Source organism: Globicephala melas, chromosome 10, assembly GCF_963455315.2.
Source record: "Globicephala melas chromosome 10, mGloMel1.2, whole genome shotgun sequence".
Classification (NCBI taxonomy): domain Eukaryota; kingdom Metazoa; phylum Chordata; class Mammalia; order Artiodactyla; family Delphinidae; genus Globicephala; species Globicephala melas.
The window spans coordinates 7,388,085-7,411,620 of record NC_083323.1 but is presented as its reverse complement, the minus strand read 5'-3'; the positions used below and the strand labels follow the sequence as shown (position 1 = coordinate 7,411,620).

General features: G+C 52.8%; 1 protein-coding gene across 4 annotated transcripts; it reads left to right on the top strand.

Moving 5' to 3' along the window:
• Positions 1 to 349: 349 nt before the first annotated feature.
• On the top strand, positions 350 to 23,536 carry TEF (TEF transcription factor, PAR bZIP family member). Of its 4 annotated transcripts, none has more exons than XM_030855834.2 (4): positions 350 to 518; positions 13,507 to 13,824; positions 18,642 to 18,862; positions 19,996 to 23,536. In XM_030855834.2, the coding sequence occupies exons 1-4, from the start codon at positions 416 to 418 to the stop codon at positions 20,209 to 20,211; spliced, it is 858 nt and encodes a 285-aa protein (XP_030711694.1). In that variant the 5' UTR covers positions 350 to 415; the 3' UTR covers positions 20,212 to 23,536. The 4 variants fall into 4 exon arrangements, with proteins under 4 accessions (XP_030711694.1, XP_030711682.2, XP_030711693.1 ...); XM_030855822.2 differs by lacking the exon at positions 350 to 518 and adding an exon at positions 9,533 to 9,743; XM_030855833.3 differs by lacking the exon at positions 350 to 518 and adding an exon at positions 9,980 to 10,251.

Below are 23,536 nucleotides of genomic sequence, written 5' to 3'. Positions count from 1 at the left end.
CTCTCCGCGGGGCCCAGCCTCCAGGGCGCCTCTGCCCAGTGGGCCGGAGCGTGTAGTGCATGCTCACTGCTCTCACCTGGCAGGCCCGGTCCTGGCTCCCAGCCTGGGGGAGAACTTCCCTTTGCAAAGTTAGATAACACCGGGCTCTCTGTCAGAGGATTGGTGCTGTGTCTCCACGTGCTGAGGCTGGCACAGGGCCAGGTCCGCCCTGCCAGGCAGCAGGAAGGGAAGGCCTGGCTGCAGCCCGAGCTGGCAGGGGGCCGAGTCGGGGGTGGACGGGCGGGCCGGGGCCCGTGCTGCCCATTGGCTGCCTCGGGCTCCCGCCCCGCCTGCCTCCAGAGCCTGTGGCTCCCCGGCCAGCTCCTGCCTCTCCAGCTGCTTCTAAACTCCCCCAGCAAGCACCCCCTGCCGGGCCATGTCGAGCTGCGACAGGATTGGAGTGGCCCCCGCCATGGACATGCCTGAGGTCCTCAAGTCCCTGCTGGAGCACTCTCTGCCTTGGCCAGAGAAGAGGACAGGTAGGAGAGGACGTGGTCTGTGATGGCTGGCTGCCCAGGTGCCCAAGGGGTGGAGGCCGCCGTAGGCACATTGGCCAGATAGGCATCTCCAGGCAAGGGAGGGTTCCCAGCAGCGGTCTGCCCTTAGCCTCTTCCTGGGCGAGGAAGGGCTGGGGTGCAGAGAGGGACACGGTAGGGAGTGGCACCGTCACTCAGGGACTGCCCCCAGGGCCTGCTAGCTTTGGGAAGCCGTGGCCAGCGTGTGGCCACTGACAGGTGCCGTGCTCACGCGGGACAAGGACAGGACCAGAGGGCCCTGCTGAGAGTACGCACTGGATGCTGACTGCTTGTTAAGTTTCCTCCCTCTGCATGTTGGGGTGGCAGGGGGCTGGCAGAGACTGGAGATTCGGGCAGCCTCCCGTGTCTGGAGAAGAGGCTTTCCTCTGGGCGTCTGCTTCGGCTTCCGCTCGCTGGAGGGCTGAACCCGTGGATGGGATGGAAGCTGTTATGTAACAGGACCACAGGCTGGAAGCCCCGGTTCCTAGGATACCACAGGCAAACACGGGGCGAGGGAGCCGGCGGAGGAGGGTGTGGACCGAGGGGCAGAGCGGGCAGCCAGCACCAGGTGTCTCCCGAGTCCTGCCCGAGAGGCCCAGGGCCATGCGAACTTTGGGCGCCAGCCTGCTCAGGGGGCCCCCTCTTGCCAAATATTTCTCCAAATCGCTTCTGTTCGAAGATGTCAGGTCCTCATTGCTCAAACTGCACAGGCGCCTTTAAAGGAGCCCAGCTGCCCTCGGCTGCCAGAGTCTGACAGGAGTCCCAGGTGTCCCCTCAAGGGACCTTTCTCAGGCCTCTCCCTCACCTGCGTGCTGGCACCTGACACATCTCATCACCAGTCAGCCCTGGCTGTCCCCACAGGACTTCCTTCCACGGAACCCTTAGGCCACTCCCAAACCGGAGGCCGAGGACACACACCACAGCCCCTGCCCTGACACACCTCGGGGAGCCAGGCTCAGGAAAGGAGAGCGGCAGGCTCCGTTCATGGAGACACAGCCCGAGGGAAGAAGGCGGCTCCTAGAGCTCGGGGCAGGGTTCCCCGTGGGCTCTCTCATCTAGCTCCAGGCCCCCCTCAGGCCTCACCTGTGGGCAGTCTGTGCCCTCCTGGCACTCAGGACCCCAGCTGCTCACCAGGAGAAGCCCATCACCTCGAAACTCTCAACTCAGCCTGGCCGATGAACCACAGCTGACTTTTTCTTGCCATCTCTGAACACCCCATGTGGGTAGGTGAGGCTGGAAGTCCTTCCAAAAGCTGGAGGAATAGGGCTCCCTTCTTGGTCCGGGCACCCAGGGACGGTAGGGTGGCCCAGGTGGCCCAGTGCGGGCACAGGGAGCAGCTGGGCTGCCGGCGGGTCTGCACGGTCAGCTCCCGGCTGGGCAGGGAAGGGGTCTGGGGGGCAACTCAGGGCGCTGCTCCTCGGACCTGAATAACAAGGTCTATGAAGAGCAGCAGCAGCTGCTGGTCCCCGGCTCCCAGCTGGTCCCCAGAGCCCCGCGACAGCTGCAAAGTCCCCACTGCGCACCGTGGACGGCAAAGTCAGGGCCCAGCACGGAGGGGACTCGCCCAGGGTCTCAGGGAGAGCTCTGCTGAGAACTGGCGACCTCACAGAGGACAGCTGGTTTGGTACAGCTGGGTTGGTCCACGGGGGATGGACCAGAGTCTCAGGCCACCTCCTATCACTTCTCTACGTGGTGTCTCACTGAGAGTCAGAAGCATGAGACCCGGACAGACTGACAGATGCCAATGGGTGGATGAAATAAGGGGACGAGGGTCGAAGAGTCAAGGGGATCAGTGAAACCCACAAAGACCTCACTCTTACTACTGCCCCTAACCTGCATTCGCCACTTTCCAAAGCTCCCAGACTCTCCAAATCTTTCATAAAAATAAAAGTATCCAGCTGAAGGCACTATACCTTGGTGAAGAGAGTACACACACCATCACAACTAGGATTTCCAGTGGGCATGTAGCAAGCATAGTTGACCCTTGAACAACATGGGGGTCAGGGGTTCAACCCCCCTCACAGCTGAAAATCTGCGTATAACTTTATAGTCACCCCGTGGGTACATGTTTCCACATCCTTGGATTCAACCAACCACAGATCACATAGTACTGTACGTAGTTAGTGAAAAAATCCACGTGTAAGTGGACCCGCGCGGTTCAAACCCATGTCGTTCAAGGGCTTCTCCCCCGCGTGCATCCCTCACTCTGGCTTCGGACCCCCGGGTTGCCCCTCAGGATTTCTCGCCCAGTGCTGTGGTGTGAGCGGCGCAGGTTTCTCCGGGGTGGGGGACGGAGACCTCTTTACAAAGTCCCCACTCTCCCCAGCCCGGTGACTGTGCTTCAGCTCACACGGGGGTCACATGCAGAGCACACCTTGGGTCCAGCGGGAGGGGACATCAGAGGGGAGCCGTGCGGAGGGTGAGAACGTGCGCTCACGAGACTCTGCTCTCCCTGCAGCCTCTCCATTTTCTAAATCAAGGACGCTCCCTGAGCCCCGACCTCGGGGCCTCTCACCTTTGCTGCCCTGGGCCTCCCACCCCAGCCTGTGTAGGCTCCCCCCTTTCCTGGGTAAGCAGACTTCCTCCAACAGTGCTGACCAGGCTCGAGACTCCTCGGCCTCAGGCTACAGCCACCACCCGGTGGCCCCTCACTCTGAGCCACCCGTTCAACCAACTTTCTTGTAGGCAGAGAAATCTACATCCAGCCAGAGAGTGGGTCTGTGTCCCGAGCTCTGACTCAGTTTCCCCTCTGCCTCTGGGCCCTGACCCCTAAGGACGGTTCTTCCTGTTTCCGCACCTGCCTTTTCTCCCAAGGATCCTCTTCCAAGAGGCCATTCTGTTCCAGGCTGCTTGCTCTCACACTTCCTTCTCCAGATTCTGGAAAGACCCTGCTTCTCTAAACCACACTGTTAGCTCTTTACACCCTATCCTTCCCTCATTCCTTGGCTGTGTTCAGAGGCCACCCCTCATCTTTCTGCCAACTTTGGTCACTCGGGCCTCCTTTTCAGGGAACCATGTAGCGTGAAAGCATACCAGAGGTTGAATAAGGCCATCACTTTCAGCTGAGCAGGCAGGTTCCCCGTGTCAGGAGCTCCTAACCAGAATCGCTGTGGGCCACCCAGCACGGTATCCTTGATCTGCCTCTCTCCATCCCCAGTCTGTGAGAAGAATGCTTGCTTCACAGGCTTGTGGCCAGGATTAAGTGAGCTGTCCCGTGTGAGAGCATTTGCAAACTGTGAAGTGCCCCACTGTTTTCTCTGTGAAAGGCAAATGGCAGCTGGGCCTGGCATTATGCTCCTTCCACGGACATCACATTTGCAATCCGACCTTCACTCCCTCATTTCCACCCTCCTTTCCATGGATATTCTCCTTGAAAGAAGGGGACGTTGCAAGTTTGTGGGAGCATACTCAGGGCTGTCTCCTTGGACACACGTGCTGAGGCTCCTGGGGGCATGGTGCCAACAGCCCCGCACCAAACAGGACAGGCCAGCTGAGCTGGCCAGAGAAAGGGCTGAATGATAACAGGCCAGATCTCAGTGGGACTCGCTGGGGCAGAGGCAGGGGTCTGGGTAGCCTCCTCTTGGGGAATTGAGGTGAACAGGCGAGAGAGTGGACTCAGTGCAGCCTGGGCTGTCCTGGGCTTGGCATCAGTAAGGTCCATGTGGTCGCCTCCACTCCCAGTCTTGGGGAACCAGAGCAAACCCGAGAAATCATGAAGTTTGCTTCCAGGGAAGAAGTGCGGGAAGGGACCTTCTTTGTACTGGATGTGTTAGTTCTAACCCTCGTTACCACCTCCTAAATGGCAAGGAAACACGCTCAGAGGAACTGGCTACCCTCGGGGCCAGCATGCAGGCCTGCCTTTTCTTCACCCCAGCGTCAGGGACTCATCCTTCTTCTCTACCTGTCCCCCCACCCCATCCCATCCCCATCACCGATCAGGGAAACGTGAGAAACTCATTCTCACCGAGTGCCAGAGACTGACAGCAGTGTCCAGCAGTCCAGATGGCTTTTACATCTTAACGGGCCTGTCCCAAGGCAAGGTTGCTAAAGGAATGAATCCTGGTTCTAAAGGCCCCTGGTTCCCAGGTGTGTCCTGGGAACCGTGCTCAGTGCTTTTGCATCTCCATCTGTGAAATGGCTTTGCAAGGGAGTTGTGATGATCCATCGTACAGATGAGGAGGCTAATACTCAGCGATGGGAAGGCCACACAGTTGTCGAGGGGCTCCAACCCAGCTTGGCTGGCTTCCAGGCTCCCCCCTACCCACGGGATTCCCTGGGGTCTCTGGAACCAGGTCTCAGGGCAGTACCTCTCGAGTCATCCAAACATTCATCACGTTGAGTCCTTGCTACACTTGTGGCACAGGGGCAAGTGAGACAAACACTGCCCCTGTTCGCCTGCTGTTTGCATTCCAGCGGGGAGACAGAGAGTCAGCAATCAGGGAGGTCAGGGCCAGCCTCTCTGAGGGGGTGACATTTGAGCCAAAGCCTGGAGGGTGACAAAGAGCCAGGTACATCAAGAACTTTCAGGCTGAGGGAACAGCACCTGCAAAGGCCCTGTCCTGGGGCAAGAAAGATACATGTGTCTGAGGAATGAAAGGCCACTGTGGCTGCAGGAGGTGTTTTATTAAGTGGGAAGGAAGGAAGAGGTGAGGTTGGAGAGACCCGCAATGGGGAGAGCCTGCAGGGCCTAGAAGGTCATAAAGAAGAGTGAGGCCATCACCTCCCTGCCTGCAAGGTCCGCCTCACACACACACACACACACACACACACGCACACACACACTATTATTGGGGAAGTGGTAGCTTAGGAGGGACAGGGTGTTTCGAGGACAACCCAACATGAAATTGTGGTAAGTGACAACCTCAGGTGAGCACTTGCTATGCTCCAAGTGCTAGTCTCAGCAGTGCGCCTGAATTGACTCCTTTACTTCTCAGGCTCAGAGGTTAAGTAACTTGCCCAAGGTCACACAGGAAGTAGTCAAAGCAGGAATCAGACCTAGATGTTCCAGCTCCAGAGCCCACACCCTACCACTGCACCAACACAGCCTCCACTGGAGAGCCCTTGGCTGTCAGGAAGTGGCTGTTGAGACGTGGCAGAGCCTGGAGGTGAGGGCTGCTCTCTGGAAATGGCTCTTGGGGCATTCCCTTCTACAGTCCAAACCTGGGCAGCGGACAAAATGCAAGCCGAACAGGAAACTGGTACTCTTGAGAGTATTGAAGAGATGGGCAAGAGTTAGCGAAGGGCCTTCACCTGCCACTTCTCCCCTAGGACACACTGAGACCGAGGTACAAACCACAGCCCAGAACCATGCAGCCACGAGGTATGTGGGCTCGAAAGGCGGCAGTTGTGGGCAAGGCCAGTGGCGGGAGACTTGCCATAAAAACGGTTCATGTTTGTTATTCCAGGTTTGATTGTGAATCAAACACAATGACTGTTATTTCACGTTAATAACGTTCCAGATGTATATGACTTGGCTCTGAAAGGTTTTGTTAACCCTCCTACCAGCACCCACAACAGAGCGAGCCGACAAATACTTACTGAGTTACTACCCTGAACAAAGCTCTGTGCTCTCCTGCATTTGGTATCGCAAAGCACCCAGATCACTGGGCTTTGTTAGAGCTCAATGGAAGCCTTCTCACCGTCCTGCTCTTACATCATGTCACATTGTGCAGTAAGTCAGAAGACGGAGTCGTACTGTCCTGTTAGGTGCTGACTATGTGGCCAAAGAGATCATTATGCGGTATCTGGTCAAAGGCTCCCATGCTGGAGTTTTAGTTCCTCTGAACTTCAAATTTAAATAATCCAAGTTGGTATAGCGGCTTAATGAAAGGCACCTGTTCTGCATATGCTCAACCGAATTAAATTTTTAACTTGGGTTGGTTAGCAAGTTTCTGGAACTCTAAAGAGTAGAATTGAAAGCCAGTCCAGCTCTGGAAAATGGATGTTTCACATCCTTTCTCTGCAGTAGCTTAGACTGAAGAACCCACTCACAGCCTTGTCCCCTCACCCAAAATAATCGTACTCCTCACCCGACACAACCTGAATGAAGGGGAAGGGTGGAGGCCCACACACTCCACGCCATATGCTGTTCAGGCTTCCCACACGTAATCCTCATAACCACTCTATGAGGTAAGCAGAGCCATTTCCGTTTCCAAGAGAAAAGTAACTGAGACTTAGGCAGCAGAAGTCCCTAGCTCAAGGACAAGTGGCTGGACAGTGCTGTGGAGAGACTCTACCCAGGTCTGCGTCCCTACCCCACAAAGTCACTGCTGCCCCAGAACCACATTTCCCTCAAGAAGTTGCTGCATTGAAACCCTATTACTATAAAATACTAAGGTATCACTTCATAGCTTTGAAGTCTTAACCATGTAATAACATGTTCTTTTTATAGAGTTTCTTTCTTTGTTGGGCTCACAAACACTATGGAAATTAGCCAATTACTTCTCACGACATTTATTCCTCCACTAAGAGAAGGGGCAAGGCTGCGCTGTTATTCCCACTTTACGATAGGAGGCAGAGGTAGAGACAGGATGCTGTGGCTCTTCTCGGATCAGCCGGAGAATGAAGACAAGAACATAATGGCTCCCGCCTCCAGGATGGTGCTGTTGAGTGCTGCCAGTTGGCAGTGTAGCTCACCTCCCAGCTTGCAAGTAAGCACGAGAGAGAACATGTTTATAATGTTCCTGCCGTGGTGTTTGTGACACACCATTTACCCTGCGGTTGTCCAGGGGAAAAAAATCCCTCTTTGGGGAGTGTTGGTACATGAACAGAGGACCAAATCAAAACTAAGTTTTAAGGCCCTAAGCTGCTTACTGAGCTTCTCACCAGTGCCACTCGCCTGTTTAATCAGTTGCTCCAGGATGGGTGATAAGCAGAGTAGGCATTATCCCTTTTGGACAACTGCAGCCTTAAAAAAAAAATCTAAATCTTTACTCCCTCTTACTACATACCACCTTTGTCATAAAACGAATGTTATAACCTTCCACTGTTATGTTACTACAAATCCTCCTCTAATATCTTGAGAAATTTTTTCTCTTCAATAATGTCACATTAGCCATGAAAATATACATTTAACTCTAATCCAGCAAGCTGCTCTGCGGCCAAACTAGCCATTTTTTTTAAAACTTCATACATTGTTTTAATCAATTTCCTCGGACCGTCCTTTGAATTTTGTTTCTAAAAACCTCTAGGTCAGGGCTTCCCTGGTGGCGCAGTGGTTGAGAGTCCGCCTGCCGATGCAGGGGACACGGGTTCGTGCTCCGGTCCAGGAAGATCCCACATGCCGTGGAGCAGCTGGTCCCGTGAGCCATGGCCGCTGAGCCTGCGCGTCCGGAGCCTGTGCTCCGCAACGGGAGAGGTCACAACAGTGAGAGGCCCGCGTACCGCAAAAAAAAAAAACAATAAAACAAAACCTCTAGGTCAGTTTATCCTAAACATATATTAGTTTAGCCACATACAGAATACCACTAACAACAACTCTGCAACACAACAAATGTTCTGTACACAATTTAGCACTTTCACTAAACAGCGACATGGGCACCATACCTGCCTCTAGGATAACGGATACACCAAGCAGTGGATTTGTACCCATCAGTGGTAGTAAAGCTATGAAAACTACTGTTTGTGGCAGGGTTGCAATTGTACATTTTATACGAACTGGCTTAGGAAGCCTCACAAGGTCAATCCTGCCCTATCGCCGTCTGACATATAAGGAAAGGTGGCCTGGAGAGATGAAGCAATTGGCTGCAGGTATCAGAGTCAGAAAGCGACTGAAGTCTAATTAGTGTGGCCATAAGAACTTGAATTTTGGAGTCAAGCTCCATCCCCTGACCTCAACCACCACCCAGATTTTCTTCAAACCTCTTGATTTCCAGGCTTGCTCAGAGGCCCAGCCTCTTCTTCCTCCTCAACTCCCAGTTCTGATTGCATCAGCCTGACAACTTTCATCTAGCTGGGTGTTGCGGTCATGCACCTACCCTATGAACCAGGGACCAGGCCCTGCCATTCCCCAGCCTCGTTCGTGGAAGGCGGGAGTCACTGGCCGATACAGGACAAATAAGCCGAAGTCCCTGCCCTCTCAGGGAGGGAGAGTCTAGTTTTGTTTGGGTTCAAGGCAGGGTATAATCTGTGCTGTAAAGAGGTACAAAGTTCTGGGCGCCACTTAGGAGCAGCTTCCTATAAGGCCTCCACACTTGTGTACCCCCTCACGTTTTGTATTTTTAGGCGTTTCCTGAGGAACTCCCAGGGAGTATTTGTAAATATTTTGAGAAGAGGTAGTTGTCCCAAAAAATGTGTAACCGGTACCCTGTGTAAAGGAATTTTTTTTATTTTTTTCCCTAGGAAAAAGAAGGGAAGGTCCTAGAGAGGAACAGAATTTCAGAGCTGTTTAGGGCTTTTAGAGATTATCTAGCCCAACCCCTAAATTTTATGGACGAAGAAACAGGCTCAAGTGAAGCAACTGGACTTTCCCAAGGTCACAAACTAGTAAGTGCGAGGACGGAAGCGTGGACTCTGGCTCTGGCTCAGGGCCGGGCTCTCTCTCTCCACCCGCGGCCTCAAGAATGCTCCCTCCACGCTAGTGTTTATCTGGCCGCCACGCCTGCACCAGAAACCCGGGATCAGTGAGGAACCTGACACCCCCTTCAGCGGCGGCCAAGCCTGCTCCGGCCGTCCCTACGGGAACATGTCGCTGTCCCCGGCCCTGCCCTCAGCCAACCTCTAGATCGCGGGGGAGGTAGGGTGAGGACTGGCCTCTGCGTCCCTGTCCCACGACCCTGGGCAGAGGCCCCGGAATAGAAACGCCCGCTGCGCCCCGCCCCGCCGCAGCCCCGCACGTGCTGCGCCTCGTGCACCGCCCCGGGCCCCGCCCCCGCCCTCCATTGGCTGTTCCGCGCCTTCCTTCTTCCCCCTCCCCACGCGACTGGACTCGGCTGCATCTCCACGTGACCCGCGCGGGGGGGGGCTCTCTGATAGGCTCCCCCCGCTGGCATGGCTGCTCTCAGCCCCGCCTCCCTTCAGCGCGTCCAGAAGGTGGTGAGATTGGGATGCGAGGGAAGGGAGACCGGTTACAGTGTTCCGAAAGAAGGGCAGGGGTTACGAAGAAGGAGGCGAAGGTGAAACCGCTGGTAGAAGGGAAGGGGCTGTCGCCGAAAAGGGCCTACGACCAAGACTCCAGCAGGCACCAATCAGGTGACAGAGAGGCGGAGGGGGCGGGGCCTTCGGCCCTGCTCCTCACCTGGCCCCGCACGTGTCTCGTTTACCCGGGCGGCCTAACCAATTACGGCCCGGAAGGCTGAGCCTGCCCCTCTCGCAGGGCGGGCCAATCTAAGGCTGCCATCCGGGGAAGTTGGCCTGGCCTTATGAATAATTAATATGACAGAGCCTGTCCGCAGGCGGGGTAGGGATGGAGGGAGGCGGGGGTGCCGCTGGGCGCCTGCGCAATAGCTGCCCGTGTCGGCAGCTGCGGCGGGTCGCACGGCTCCGTCCCATCTCGGGGGGCGGGCGGGGGAGGCGAGGCGCGCGAGCAGAGCGCGGGGCACGATGTCCGACGCGGGCGGCGGAAAGAAGCCGCCTGTAGAGCCGCAGGCGGGGCCGGGCCCGGGGCCGGGGCGCGCAGCCGGGGAAAGGGGCCTGCCGGGCTCCTTCCCTCTGGTCCTGAAGAAGCTGATGGAGAACCCCCCGCGCGAGGCGCGCCTAGGTGAGGGGAGGGGGTCCGCGCGCGCCTGGGGGCGGGGTTTCTGCAGGGGCGGGGCCTTGTGAGGGCGGGGCCTCGGAGGTCGGAGGTCGGGGTGAAGTGGTCCAGCGGAGGGGGATGGGGCCAGGGATGATGAGGGGCCCGGAGGGCGAGGCAAAGGGGGTGGGAAGAGAAGGTCGGGGATGAGTTGAGAGAGGTTGGGTCAGATGGGGGTTGGCGGGGAAGGGTCAGGAGGGAGATGGTAGAGTAGGGGTCGCAGTGAGGAGGTTCATTGGGGCGGCCGGGAGCGCGCGCGACGTGTAAGGTTTACTGAGGAGGCTGATGGGGGTCGCAGCAGCCCCTTAAACGAGGCTCCAGGGCGCCTTCTCTGGGGACGCCTGTATCAGAATCACTTGGGGTGCTTGTTTAAAATGCCGATTTCTGGGCCCCACCCTTTACCCACCGACTCTGCGGCTCCTGGGACAGGAATCTGCATTTTAAGGAGAGCCCCACCCCACCTCCGTGATTCCAAAGTCCACTAAAGTTTGAGATGCCCTGATAGCGAATTGTCTTCGTATATGGCCGTCCCCCCTCCTGAGAGGAGGACCTGTCTTCATCCCTGCGTGTGAGTATCCCCAGGTACTAGGTACTCACTGGAGATTTTCTGGAAATGAGTTTCAGGGCTGCTGCTGAGGTGGGGGAGGGGTGTCAGGAGAAGGAATGGGAGGCGCCTTCTGAGGGGGAGGTTGGGATGAGACAGGTAGAGGGATGAGGGTTAGAACGAGGCCACTGAGGCCCTTCACCTGGTTGTTTGGGGCTGACCCTAGTCTTTGGGGCCACAGTGGCAGGGCTGGGTTTTGTCTTGTTTCCTAGGCCACAAGGGTCCCTGGGCCTTATGTGGAAAGCAGGTTTGGCCTTGTTTTTTGGCCTGGGCACATGAGGTTCAGGGAGCAGCAGGAGTGCCACCTACAGTGGAGTTTTAGGTGCACTGAGGGAGGATTTCAATCTGAGAGATTTTAATTTCGTAGAACCACTGGTGTAGTTCAGGGATTTGGGAAGGAATGAGCCTTTTGTGAATTACCTGTCTGGGGGGATTAATTTTATTTTTTAAAATGCCATTTATCTTCCTTTCCTGGGTGTGTTCTCAGGCTCCCATCCCTATGGGTTGGGTTACCAATAGCTTCCACACATCAGGTGAGGCCAGGCTCTCTTCTCCTGCTTCAGGACCTCATATGCACAGACCCTTTTGTTTGTTTTTAAGGCAATGCTTTGTTCCAAATCTGGGGCTGAGTTAAGCTGCCTCAGGACAGGTGTCCACATCTGTCAGGTTCTGTCAGATTACCGAATAATAACCATCCATCACAATAGTTCTACCTTACCTTTGCAGAATGCTCACAGAGCACTTCAGCATAATCTCTGTTTAGTCTTCCACAGCCATCCAGTAGGGGATTACCCCACTTCTCAGATGGAGAAAGCTGACACTCAGAGAGGTGAGGATGTTTCCTCAAGGTCACGGAACTAGCCCTTACATGCTCTTTACAGTATCACTGGCAACCGCTGATGATGTCAATCCCTCTGACCTGAGTGAGGGGCCTTTATCATCTCTTACAATTAAAACTCCATCTTATAAAAACACTGATTAAAAGTATGCTTAATTGCTTAGGCCAGACAAAACCTGGAACTCAGTGTTACTCGTCCTTTTAGTAGGGCTGTTTTTCTGTCTCCTCCCTTCTCCTGCCTCCTTTGATCCCCATGACCCCGCCCAACATGGATCTCAGTCATTTCTGAACAGAATGTAGAGTCAGTATCCCAAGGAAGGAGACCAGGGAGGCCATCTGGCCCACCCAGCCCACCAAAGCTTGGCTGTCTCACTTCCCATTTGGTTTTAAACGAAAGCCTGGTACAGAAGGCAGTTGCAAGGATTCGAGTTAATTTGTATTAGAAGCCGTGACCAAATTCTGTTTGTCAAAACCTCCACCTTCTTAACTCACTGGGTGTGTCCATTTTTATTGGACCAACAGGCTGCTTTTTGGCTGTCTGTGGTCTAGGAGTCCGTGCATGACTGGTTCATTTCCAACATAATCATATTTGATTTCTCTTTTTCATTTCAGAATCCAGAATTCAAAGTTGTCTCCCTCAATTTGAAAACCTATTATGAACTTGTCATGATTTTATCTCCCACTTCTCTGATTAGCCTCCCTGTCACATTGATTTCCTTCCAACCTTGTCACATTTTTCTTTTGTCTTTTTTTCTTAATTTACCCTTTCTTGGATATCCAATCCACGTGTATAACTTTTGGGCTGAAACAATTAGGTGGGATCCCGTCCCCACTGATTGATCAGTTTTGCTTTGAATGGGAGCAGGCTTTCTTCTACAGCTCCACCCCTCTCTTCCCTCCCAGAAAACCTGCCTTAAGTCTTCTCTGCTTATTCAGGGATAGAAGTCTCTTGAAATGGTTGCTCTGAAAAAGGTCCTGAAAAGACAGCTCCAGGCCCTCTCCTTTTGAGAAACCTGAAGGGAGTCTGTTTACAAACCCAGCCTTCTTCATTCATTATACACAGCTTCCTATGGCTCACTGTCTGCCTGCTCCTGTATTGGTCCCCGAGATCTAGAAATGAATCAGACACAATCCCTGCCCTGAACAAGCTTCCGGTAATAATGAATGCCTGCTATGTGCCAGGAGCTCTACAAGACACTTTCAAATGTTACCTCTCATCTTCACCAAAGAGGCAGCTTTTTCCTTATATACAGTGGAGGACACTGAGGCTGGGAGAGGTTGAGTAACATGGCTAAAGTCACACATCACTGCAGTGGGTGGCAGAGCTGGGATTCAAGCCCCGGGCTGGGTTGCTGTGGAGAAGCGCAGCTGGAGGGGACAGGACAGGAGAACACAAAAGTTCTTGGCCTGAGGAATCAGCCCTTTCCTAAGCTATCAGGAAGGGTCAGAAACTCCGTTTCCTCCCTGTAGCCTCTCTCCGGCAGATGGTAATCCCACAGCCCATTCTGAATTAACCCTGGGGATACATCAGGCCTCAGAGCTTATGGAGAGCATCCTAGGAAACCCAGGCACGGATGAGGGTCTGCTGCCATCTCTAAAGGAGACCATTGCTCCTGGTTCAAGCACCAGGTTATAACTGGAGAATAGAATGGGCTCTTGACATTCATGGATGGATCAGGACTCCGAGAGAGGTGGGTCCACCCTGTGAGGCTCACTGCTCGCCTCCTGGGATTGAGTAACCCTCTTGAGTGATGTCTCATCACAGATTTTGTGTCTGCAGATAAGGAAAAGGGGAAGGAAAAGCTGGAGGAAGACGAGGCTGCAGCAGCCAGCACCATGGCCGTCTCTGCCTCCCTCATGCCACCCATCTGGGACAAGACCATCCCATATGATGGCGAGTCTTTCCACCTGGAGTACATGGACCTGGATGAGTTCCTGCTGGAGAATGGCATCCCTGCCAGCCCCACCCACCTGGCCCAGAACCTGCTGCTGCCTGTGGCTGAGCTAGAAGGGAAGGAGTCGGCCAGCTCCTCCACGGCATCCCCACCATCCTCCTCCACTGCTGTCTTTCAGCCCTCGGAAACCGTGTCTAGCACAGGTTGGTGATGGGCCTTCGGGCAGGGCCACCTGCCGCATCCAAGGAAGTCTGCTTCCCGCTGAGGGCTGCTTGTGTCCACGCACCTAGTGAGCCCCTCCTCTCAGGGGAGGTCCCAGTGGGCCTACAGGGAGCAGAAACCCTGTGCTCCTCACCCTTCAGGACAGCCCCCCAAGGCTGGACATGAAAACAGCAGTCCCCTCGGCAGCAGCCGGAGCCTTTCTGTTGGTTGTTTGCCGCAGCTGGTTAGCCCGGTGGAGCGACCCCTCCCAGCCAGAGGCTTCACAGGCTAGAAATCCCTTCTGCATCTTCGGTGCTGCTCTTTACCCCCACACGCACCTCGCCACAGATGATTAAGAAGCTCAGGCGACACTAATAATAACAACAACAACAGCTAACATTTATAATATTTAGCACTTACTCTGGGCCAGGCATTAACATAATCTTCACAAAAACCCCCTTGTGAGACTGATACTGTTATCCTCATTTTATAGGTGAGGAGACTGAGAAGTTAGGTAACTTGCTCAAGGTAACACAGCCGGTAGGAAGTGGAGGCAGCATTGAACCCAGGATGTTTGGCTGCTTAGCCAGGTTCTGCTCAGGCACTGGCATGAAGAAGGCATTTCTGCTGCCAGGACAGATACCGTCTTTGGGATTCCTCCCGCATCCTCGTGTCCTTTTTCTGTTTTACCTCTGGAGATCAGTTGGTTGGTTTTCATGCCCCTGGGTCACGAACCCACCAGAGGAGGCATGGCCCCTGTTTCAGGGGCTCTGCAAAGCTTCCTGCAGGCTCAGTTCGAGGCGTATAGGCAGATGTCTCCCAGGAAAGACCCCAGGAACTGGTGTGGAACCCAGGGAACCTGCACCCAAGGAATTGTGACGCTCAATTTTTTTTTTCTTTTTATTTTGGAAAAATGTTCAAATACAAAAGTAAAGGGCTGCTATAATGAACCTCCAGTAACCATCACTCAGCTTCTATAATAATTAACTTGTAATCTATCTTGTTTTCTATAACTTCTTCCATTCCCTTAACCTGATTATTTTCATTCAGATCCTAGGTATTGTATCATTTCATCGGTAAATATTTCAATATATATATAAACTATAAGGGCTCTTTTAAAAAACAGAGCAAAAATACCAATTTAACATCTGAAATTGACAATACATCCATCAGCATTCAAATTTCCAAAAAGTTGTCTCGTAAGTGTTATTGCTTTACAGTTCCTTTGAATCAGGAGCCAAACAAGACCCACATGTTTCAGTTAGTTATGTTTCTTAAATCTCTTGTAATCTATGGGGTCCCCTCTCCTTTTTATTTCTTTGCAATTTATTTGTTGAAGAAGCTGAATTGTTTGTCCTGTAAAGTATTGCCCATGCTAGATTTTTCTGACTATATCTCTGTACTGCCTTTTAACATGTTCCTCTGCCCCTCATTTCTTTCCTGTAAACTGTTCAGCTTGAGAGGCTTCAGCTGATTCTAGCCAAATTTTTGTTTGAAGGCAGCGCTTTTTTTAAAAATTTTATTTATTTAATTTTATTTTTTTAATTTTTGGCTGCATTGGGTCTTTGTACGTGGGCTTTCTCTAGTTGCAGCAAGCAGGGGCTTCTCTTGTTCTCTTGTTGCGGAGCACGGGCTCTAGGTGCTCAGGCTTCAGTAGTTGAAGCACGTAGGTGCAGTAGTTGTGGCTTGCGGGCTCCCGAGCACAGGCTCAGTAGTTGTGGCATAAGGGCTTAGGTGCTTCGCGGTATGTGCGATCTTCCCAGACCAGGGATCGAACCCGTGTCTCCTGCATTGGCAGGTGGATTCTTAACCACTGCGCCACCAGGGAGGTCCCTGAAGGCAGCTCATTTTTGTGCTGGTCAGGTTGTCCTGCAAGGCCGGTTCCATGTGTGGGTAGGGGACAGAACTGGAAATGAGCCCTCTTCTTACACCTTAGACCACCTAGGTGGCATTTGCCTTTGATTTTGTTTTTAAGTAAATCTTCTTAATGAAGTACGGCATCCAGAAATGCCAGTATCATAAGTATACCACTCAGTTAATCTTCACAGAGTGAACCCACCTGTGTAACTACCACCCAGATCAGGATAGAGAACACTGTTGGGATCCCCAAAGTGCCTTGGGACCCCTCTTGGTCCTTACTCCCCAGAGGTAGTCTCTATCCTTATTTCCATCACCAAAGATTCATTTTGCTTATAGTCGAATGTTCTGTAAATGGAACTGTATATTATGTTCCCTTCTTTTTTTATTTTTATTTTTTTATTTTTTTTTGTGGTACGTGGGCCTCTCACTGCTGTGGCCTCTCCCGTTGTGGAGCACAGGCTCCGGACGCGCAGGCTCAGCGGCCATGGCTTACGGGCCCAGCCACTCCACGGCATGTGGGATCTTCCCGGACCTGGGCACGAACCCGTGTCCCCTGCATCGGCAGGCGGACTCTCAACCACTGTGCCACCAGGGAAGCCCTCCCTTCTTTTTTTAAACAATCATAAGTCAATTACATTTATACTCTCACATTTATAGCATCCTATAACTAGCCTTACAGTAACATATAAATCATGTGGGCATCAGTAACTAACAAAATAGATTTACAGAACATACTTATGGAAAATTCCTGTGACAGAGAGAAAAGCCACGATACAGATGAAGTAAGAGTTGTACACATGGTAGAAATGAAAGAGTTCATTTTTCAGTTCCTTCTGTAGAAAAGACATAAGTAGTACGTATTCTTTTGTGCCTAGCTTCTTTCCTCAGCTCCGTTTGTGAAAATCATCCATGTTGTTGCCTGTAGCAGAACTTTGTTCATTTTCATTGGTGAATGGTATTCCATTGTTGTATTGTATGACTACACCACAGTTTATCCACTCTTCAGCTGATGGGCACACGAGATGTTTCTAGTTTGGGATTGTACATAGCACTGCCTTGAACATTTGCGTGTGAGTCTTTGATAAATACCTGTATGCATTTCTGTCGGGAAAGGAATAGAGCAGCTGGGTCATCAGACATTTACCCAATCAGCATTTGTAGGTGTTGCCAAATAGTGTACAAAATGGCTGTAGCCATGTATACTTCCACCAGCAGGACAGGGGAGGTCTAGTTGCCAGCCTTGGGTGCCTTGACTGTTTGTTGTTTATTCCTATAGTTACCACATTGGTCCCTGGTCATTCACTCCTCTGACACTCATTCTTGTCTGTAATTAACCCCTTTGATAGGATACAGTTAGTTTATATGCATGATCCAGTTAAAACCTAAGTCTGATCATGTCACACCTCTGCTCAGAACCCTCCAATGACTTCTTTCAACTCAGGGTGAAAGTCAAAATCAGTGGCCCTGTTGACACTTGGACCAGATAATTTTTTTGTTGGGGTTGGGGAGGGACTGTCCTGTGCACTGTGGGATGTTTATCAGCATCCTTGGCTTCTACCCACTAGATGCCAGTAGAACATACCCCCCATCCTAACATGGTCACATATCCCCTGCAGAACAAAATCGTCCCCTATTGAGAACCACTGCTTTATAGGGATTAAAGGCCCCATGTTTTCTGTTCTGGGCCTTTCCGGTTACTCCTGCCTCTCATTCACCCACTGCAGCCACAATGGTCTCCTTTGCTCTTCCTTGACTATCCCAGTGCTTGCCTGTGCACAGACCATGCACCTGGTGTTCACTCTCTGAAATGTTCTTCTCTCAAATATCCACATGGCATCTAACAGTTTTATATAGATACTTGTAATTTATCTTGTGTAATGTTGGCCTTCCCCACTAGAATAACATTCCATGAAGGCAAGGACTTTTACTTGTTTTGTTCACTGCTTTGTCTTTGGCATGACAGTTCCTGGCATATAGTAGGTGTTCAATAAGTATCTGTGGACTGAATAATTATTTTGTGTACTCCTATCAGTAGCATTGAACAAGTAGGCCAAAGGCGTAGATTTTTTTAAATAAATTACCTCTAATAACACATAACCTTTGAACAGGTTTTTTTGTGTGTTTGTTTGTTTGTTTGTTTTGGCTGCTCCGCACAGCTTGTGGGATCTTAGTTCCCCATCCAGGGATTGAACCCGCGCCCCATGCAGCGGAAGCGTGGAGTCCCAACCACTGGACCGCCAGGGGATTCTCCCTAACACATAACCTTTGAATTCTGAAAGTTCCTTAAATCCAATGTCCACTATAAAGCCACAGCCGGGTAGGGCAGTGAAGAACGAGGATTCAGAGTCAGCCAGACCCAGACTTAAATTTTAGTTCAGTCATTTACCATCCATGTGATCCTGGGAAAACCATGTCATTGCTTTGAGCCTTAGTTTCCTCATCTGTAAAATAAGGTTAACACCCATCTCCCTTTCAGAGTTGTTATAAGACTAAATGAGCACAGCCACTGATTTGTCTCAGGGGATTCAGAAATGGAAGCCATTTCGTTATTCAGTCTGTGTCCCTAACCCATCACAGTTCCTGGTGAGATTCAGCTGTTTCTCATTACTTGAGAACTTGAAACCACAGGAAGTTAAGGGGGTATGATGATTTAATGTTTTGCTTAACATTTCTGGGGGGAAAAAAACAATCGGAAAATTTCGTCTTTTTCGAGGGCCTCTGTTTCCTTTTGAGCATTTTGTTCCTAAAGGGAAGAATTCTTTCCATGTTTGTGTTGTTGAATTGAATCACATATGCCAATCTGGCTTGGGGGCTGGTGCTGTGGTAGTTTTTCTTCCCTCCAAGCGGCAATGGCTTGTGGAACCTTGAGATTCAAGCAGGTGTCTGGGTGTGTGACGTGAGTCTTGGCTGTCCAGTGAGTCTAGACTGTTTCAGGACCACCTGCCTCTGTGTCTTTCAGAATCCTCCCTGGAAAAGGAGAGGGAGACACCCAGTCCTATCGACCCCAACTGCGTGGAGGTGGATGTGAACTTCAATCCCGACCCTGCCGACCTGGTCCTCTCCAGTGTGCCGGGCGGGGAGCTGTTCAACCCTCGGAAGCACAAGTTTGCAGAGGAGGACCTGAAGCCCCAGCCCATGATCAAAAAGGCCAAGAAGGTCTTTGTCCCCGATGAGCAGAAGGTAACCTGGTGTATCCACTGTAGTGAAGGTACAGTGTTGGTTCAGAAGCCAAGGGGCTGTGCTTCTTCACATTCGATTTCATCTAGAGCACCCTCCCTCCTGTGGACACATTTAGAAAGGCATGAGTTCAGAGCTTAGAGCCACATCCTGCAGCAACTGAGAGAAAGAAAGGGAGTTGGGTGGCATTTGGCCCCAGCGTGACTCCCTGCAGCTTCTCTCTTTCCTTTCTGGCAGCCAGCTGTGCTGATGCTCTCACTTCCCTGGCTTCAACCCAGCCTTCGGGCAAGAGCTCACTAGGCCACAGAAACTGGGGTTGAACAAGCCCTCACTTTGAAGGACAGAGGATGGTTGTGTATTGCCATCCCAGGGACTAGCAAGCAGCCTTCAAGCTGGTGCTTTTGTAGCAACTGGGGGGGGGGGAGGGAGGAGGATTCTGCAGTTTTTCCCTTCCCTCTGATGAAAAACTCGTAAGAAGGACTTTTCTTGTAAGCTTTGGAGTCAGGCAGACCTCAGGTTCCCCATCTGTAAAGTAGGAATAACCATACCTGCCTCTTGAGATGTTTCTGAGGCTTTAATAATAACAACAATAAATACGGTAAACCTCACTGTAGGCCAAGCGCCTCGTACATATTAACTCATTTTATCCTCAAGCAACTCTGTGAGGTCATTACTGTAATTATCCCCTGTTGTAAAGATGAGGGGCACGAGATATTGAGAGGTTAAGGAACTCGCACGGTTCCACTGCTAGAAAGTGGCAGAACCAAGATGTGAACTCAGGGGACTGGACTCAGAGTGCCCACCCTTAGCCACAGCCAGAGTGCCTAAGTGAGGCAAGAGTATAGGCAGTGCTTTATGTTGGAGCAGCACAGAGCAGGCCACCAGTAGGTGGAGCGCCCTTCCTTCCACCACAGATCCCACCAAAGGCTTGCATTCTCATCCCGCCTCCCTGGGAAAGGGCGGGGCCCCTCAGTGTCCCGGGGCACATGCAGCTCCTTCCCCGGGGTCCCAGCTCTCATTCTGGCTGGACCACGTGGGTTATAAGAGGAATCGGGTGTGTGCAGTGCTGGCAGGAGGGGAAGGTTGGGTTTCCTCATGGGAAAGAGGAGAGACCCACAGAGGACCCTTCCTGACAGGACGAAAAGTACTGGACGAGACGCAAGAAGAACAACGTGGCGGCCAAGCGGTCTCGGGACGCCCGGCGCCTGAAGGAGAACCAGATCACCATCCGGGCGGCCTTCCTGGAGAAGGAGAACACAGCCCTGCGGACGGAGGTGGCGGAGCTGCGCAAGGAGGTGGGCAAGTGCAAGACCATCGTGTCCAAGTACGAGACCAAGTACGGGCCCTTGTAACCCGTGCCCCCACCCGGGCACGCTGCCTCACCTCAGACCTCTGCCTGGGACCCCTGAAACCCACCCCTGCGTGGAGACTTATGACTCGTCGTGGGCGCATGGCGGTGCACCTGCCCCAGGAGCCTTCACGTTCAAGCTTCATTATCACATGGCCAGCACGGCAACTTCCCTGGGGGCCAGCCTCCTCCCTGGCGGGTTGCGAGAGAATCTATGAGGTGGTGACTCAGCCTTAGTCTCTGTTCTTGGCTGTCTCAGTTGGACCGGAAGGGGACCTCTGGAGCATGGGCTCTTCTTTTCCAGGGTACCCAGGCTTCCCTGACTCTCCCTGCTTCTCCAGCCTGGGCCGTCCTGGCCTGTCTCTGCAGAATGAGTCATGATGGCTGTCGCCCTTACATCTTCTCAGGTAGCAGGGCGCATTTCCAGGCAGGGAGGGTCTGTTGTCCTCCCGAGAAAGTCTTAGAGAAAAACATCCGTTCCCATCTTCCTCAAAGGTAAAAAGACATGCCAGCTCCTCTGTAGTGTCCACGTGGGTGCCAGGCCGCAGCGGCTGGGTGTCTGCACAGCCTGGGACAGGCTTTGCGTCTGGGCCTGCAACAGAAGTGCACCCAACCATTCCTGGCTCCCTCACCCCTTTTCTCTGTGGCTCCGAGGCCTGGAAGGAGGAGGCCCTGGTGAGGGGTTCCCTCTGCGTTCCATCCGCTGTTGGTTGGGGAGAGACTCCCAGGGTGGTGGTCTCTGAGCCTTGGTCGCCGTGCATATCTCCTCTTCTGCAGGTCACTTGTGGAGGCTGCCTGAGTCAAATTTGTCCCACCAGACTGGGCCTCTGGGCCTGCTGTTTCTTTTCATCCAGTGACCAAGCTCAGATCTTGGATTTAAAAGAAAAAGTCTCCTCGTCTAGGAAGCTTAACTTCCTGGAGCTGGGATGCACCTTCTGCATGGTGTTCAGAAAACCGGTCTCCACAGCCCCTCACGCTGTAGGTGGGGAGCTGGGGCATGTTTCTCGAGAAGCTCCCGCTCTTTCTTGCTCTGCTTTCCCGTGTGGGCCAGGCCCGAGTCCACTGTCCCTGAAAAGCAGAAGAGGGCTTCCCAGTTCTGGCTTCAGGATCCACCCCGTGCGAGCGGCCTGGAGGGCGTCACCAGGCAGGACACCTGGTCACCTGGTCGCAGCACAGCTCTTTTGGAACAGCAGGCTCTTGGAACATTTACATAGGCTAGGGTCCCCTCGATCTGGGTCCCAGGAGACAGCCACCCATGCAAGCCTGGCTGTGGTGTGGTGCGGAGGGGCCCGCCTCCCAGCTGCTCCTTTCTCTTGTGTCCAGCTGGACTCGTCCTTTGGCTCTGCCCGAGAGATTAATTACGGAGATCCGTGGAAGCGTCTGCTCGCTGCGGTCAGCTGGGGCACCCAGAGATGGGTGTATTTATTTGCTCAGGGCAGGCAGCCTGTGGGAAGGAGGGGTCAGAGGTAATGGGCACACTTTGTCACATTCACCCCTGGCTTTATTTAAAGTGGTGGCTTGGAGTCCTGGGCCTTGACCCCTAAAGACTTTTCATAACAGATGTTAAGAGCAGGGGAAGCCATCCACTGGCCGTGGACCACACCCCAGGGGAACGCCACGGCCCTCCAGGGACCTGCACACCCGTCTCTCCAGGGGACTTGACAAGGGTCCCTGAGGCCAAGGAATGTCAGCGCCCTCCCTGCAGGCCCCTGACTTTTACTTTGTGGTTCTATGAAAACCGTGTTCACACTTTTCACTCTATTGTAACCACGACAGGGCAGTTGCATCCGGCATGTCAGTGTCCCGCCCAGGCACACTCCCTCTGGTCCGGCCACCCACCAAGAGGGCACTTCTCATTTTTGTTACTGGTAGAAGAGCCACCAGCTTAAAAGCTCTTCATTTTCTTTGGCCAGAAGTGTATGGTTTGTGTTTTTTTCAGTTTTTTTCCCTAAGGGATGGACATTTAGTCTCCGGGTGGCGTCCACTTTCCGACCCCAGCGGGTGAGATGATGACCTGATGTCTCTTCTCTTTGTCCCACCTTCTGCCTGGCCAGTGCCCTCCCCTTTTACACCCCCCCGCCGCCAGCCAGTGGGTGTCTGGTTCTCTCCTTACTTGGGAAGAGTGTGGTGCTGGCTTCTTTTAGAAGAGCCCCTTTGAGCCAGGAGCCTGGCAGGGACAGGAAGGAGATATCCGTGGAGGTTGACATTTTGGGGAAAAGGGTGCTCAGGTAAGCATGTCTTCTTCCCAGGCTTAAGGATCAAGCCCTTGCAGGAGGAGAGGGTGGTGCCTACTCAGTTTCCATTGTGGAGTTGGGAGTCTCCTTGACTCCCCGCTGGACCCTGTCTGTCTTGAGGCTGACAGCCAAAGACTGAGGCACCTATGCTCAGATCTTTGACATCCTCTAAAAAGCACTGGAGACTAGAGACGCCAATGTCAATGGCTTTCTATGGGCTTGCAGTGGGCTGGGAAGCGCCATCCCTACTTACACACCCTGTCTTCAGCCTCATTGCAACCTCAGAACAGACAAATCATGAATGAATGAGCTAGAATCTTGCAAGAATATGCATATAATAAATGTATATCTAGATAGAGAAATATATATATTCAGAGAGAGAGAGAGAGCTTTCACAATGGCCAGCAGCCTTGTGGAGGACCTGGGTAATTCTTACCCTTGGCCAAAGGAAAGGGTTTGCCTGCCTGGGTCCTGAGGTTGCGGAAGGCACGTAGTAGTGAACCTTGACTCGGTAAGCATCACCCTGGTGAGGGGACCTGCTGTGGCCCTGGCAGGCAGCTCCTGCTTGAGGTGGGGTGGCAGGCATGGGGGCTGGCAGAAAAGGGCCCCTTCATGCTGTGTAGCTCTCCATCCAGGGCCCTGGGAGCAAAGGGCTGAAAGCCCCTGTTTTTCATGGCAAAGCCCCACCCCAGAGCTCCTTTAACATCTGTTAATTAAGTGCAATAAATTTTTCTAGAAAATGGCAAAGATGACTTCCAGGTGGATATTGCTGTCTTACAGTGTTGGGGATGCCAGAACACCACTTGGTTTTATTTTTCTAAGTGCATGTGACGTGACAGAGTGTGTGGGGCTCTGCGTCCTCCCCTGAGAGCTGGCATTCCAGCAGGCCTCTCTCTCCTTTACCTTTGCTGGGGAAGGAGGCAAGGCGCAAACCCTTCTTCCCAGCCGGTGAGGGCAGAGGCAGAGCGTAGCCCACTGGCCTTATGTGCGTGTGTGCGTGCGAGTGTGCCGCTGCCGGTGGGCCGGAGTGATGTGGCGGGAGGGAAGCGGGGAATGTATCCTTTTCAAACGAAATTAAATATTTTGAGATGAGAA

What these genes read in the sequence shown, in the direction of transcription:
- TEF (XM_030855833.3), top strand. Translation starts at nt 10,095, where the DNA reads ATGTCCGACGCGGGCGGCGGAAAGAAGCCGCCTGTAGAGCCGCAGGCG. An exon ending in CCCGCGCGAGGCGCGCCTAG is followed by an intron (nt 10,252 to 13,506) that starts GTGAGGGGAGGG and finishes TTGTGTCTGCAG; the next exon opens with ATAAGGAAAAGGGGAAGGAA. An exon ending in TTGTCCCCGATGAGCAGAAG is followed by an intron (nt 18,863 to 19,995) that starts GTAACCTGGTGT and finishes CCTTCCTGACAG; the next exon opens with GACGAAAAGTACTGGACGAG.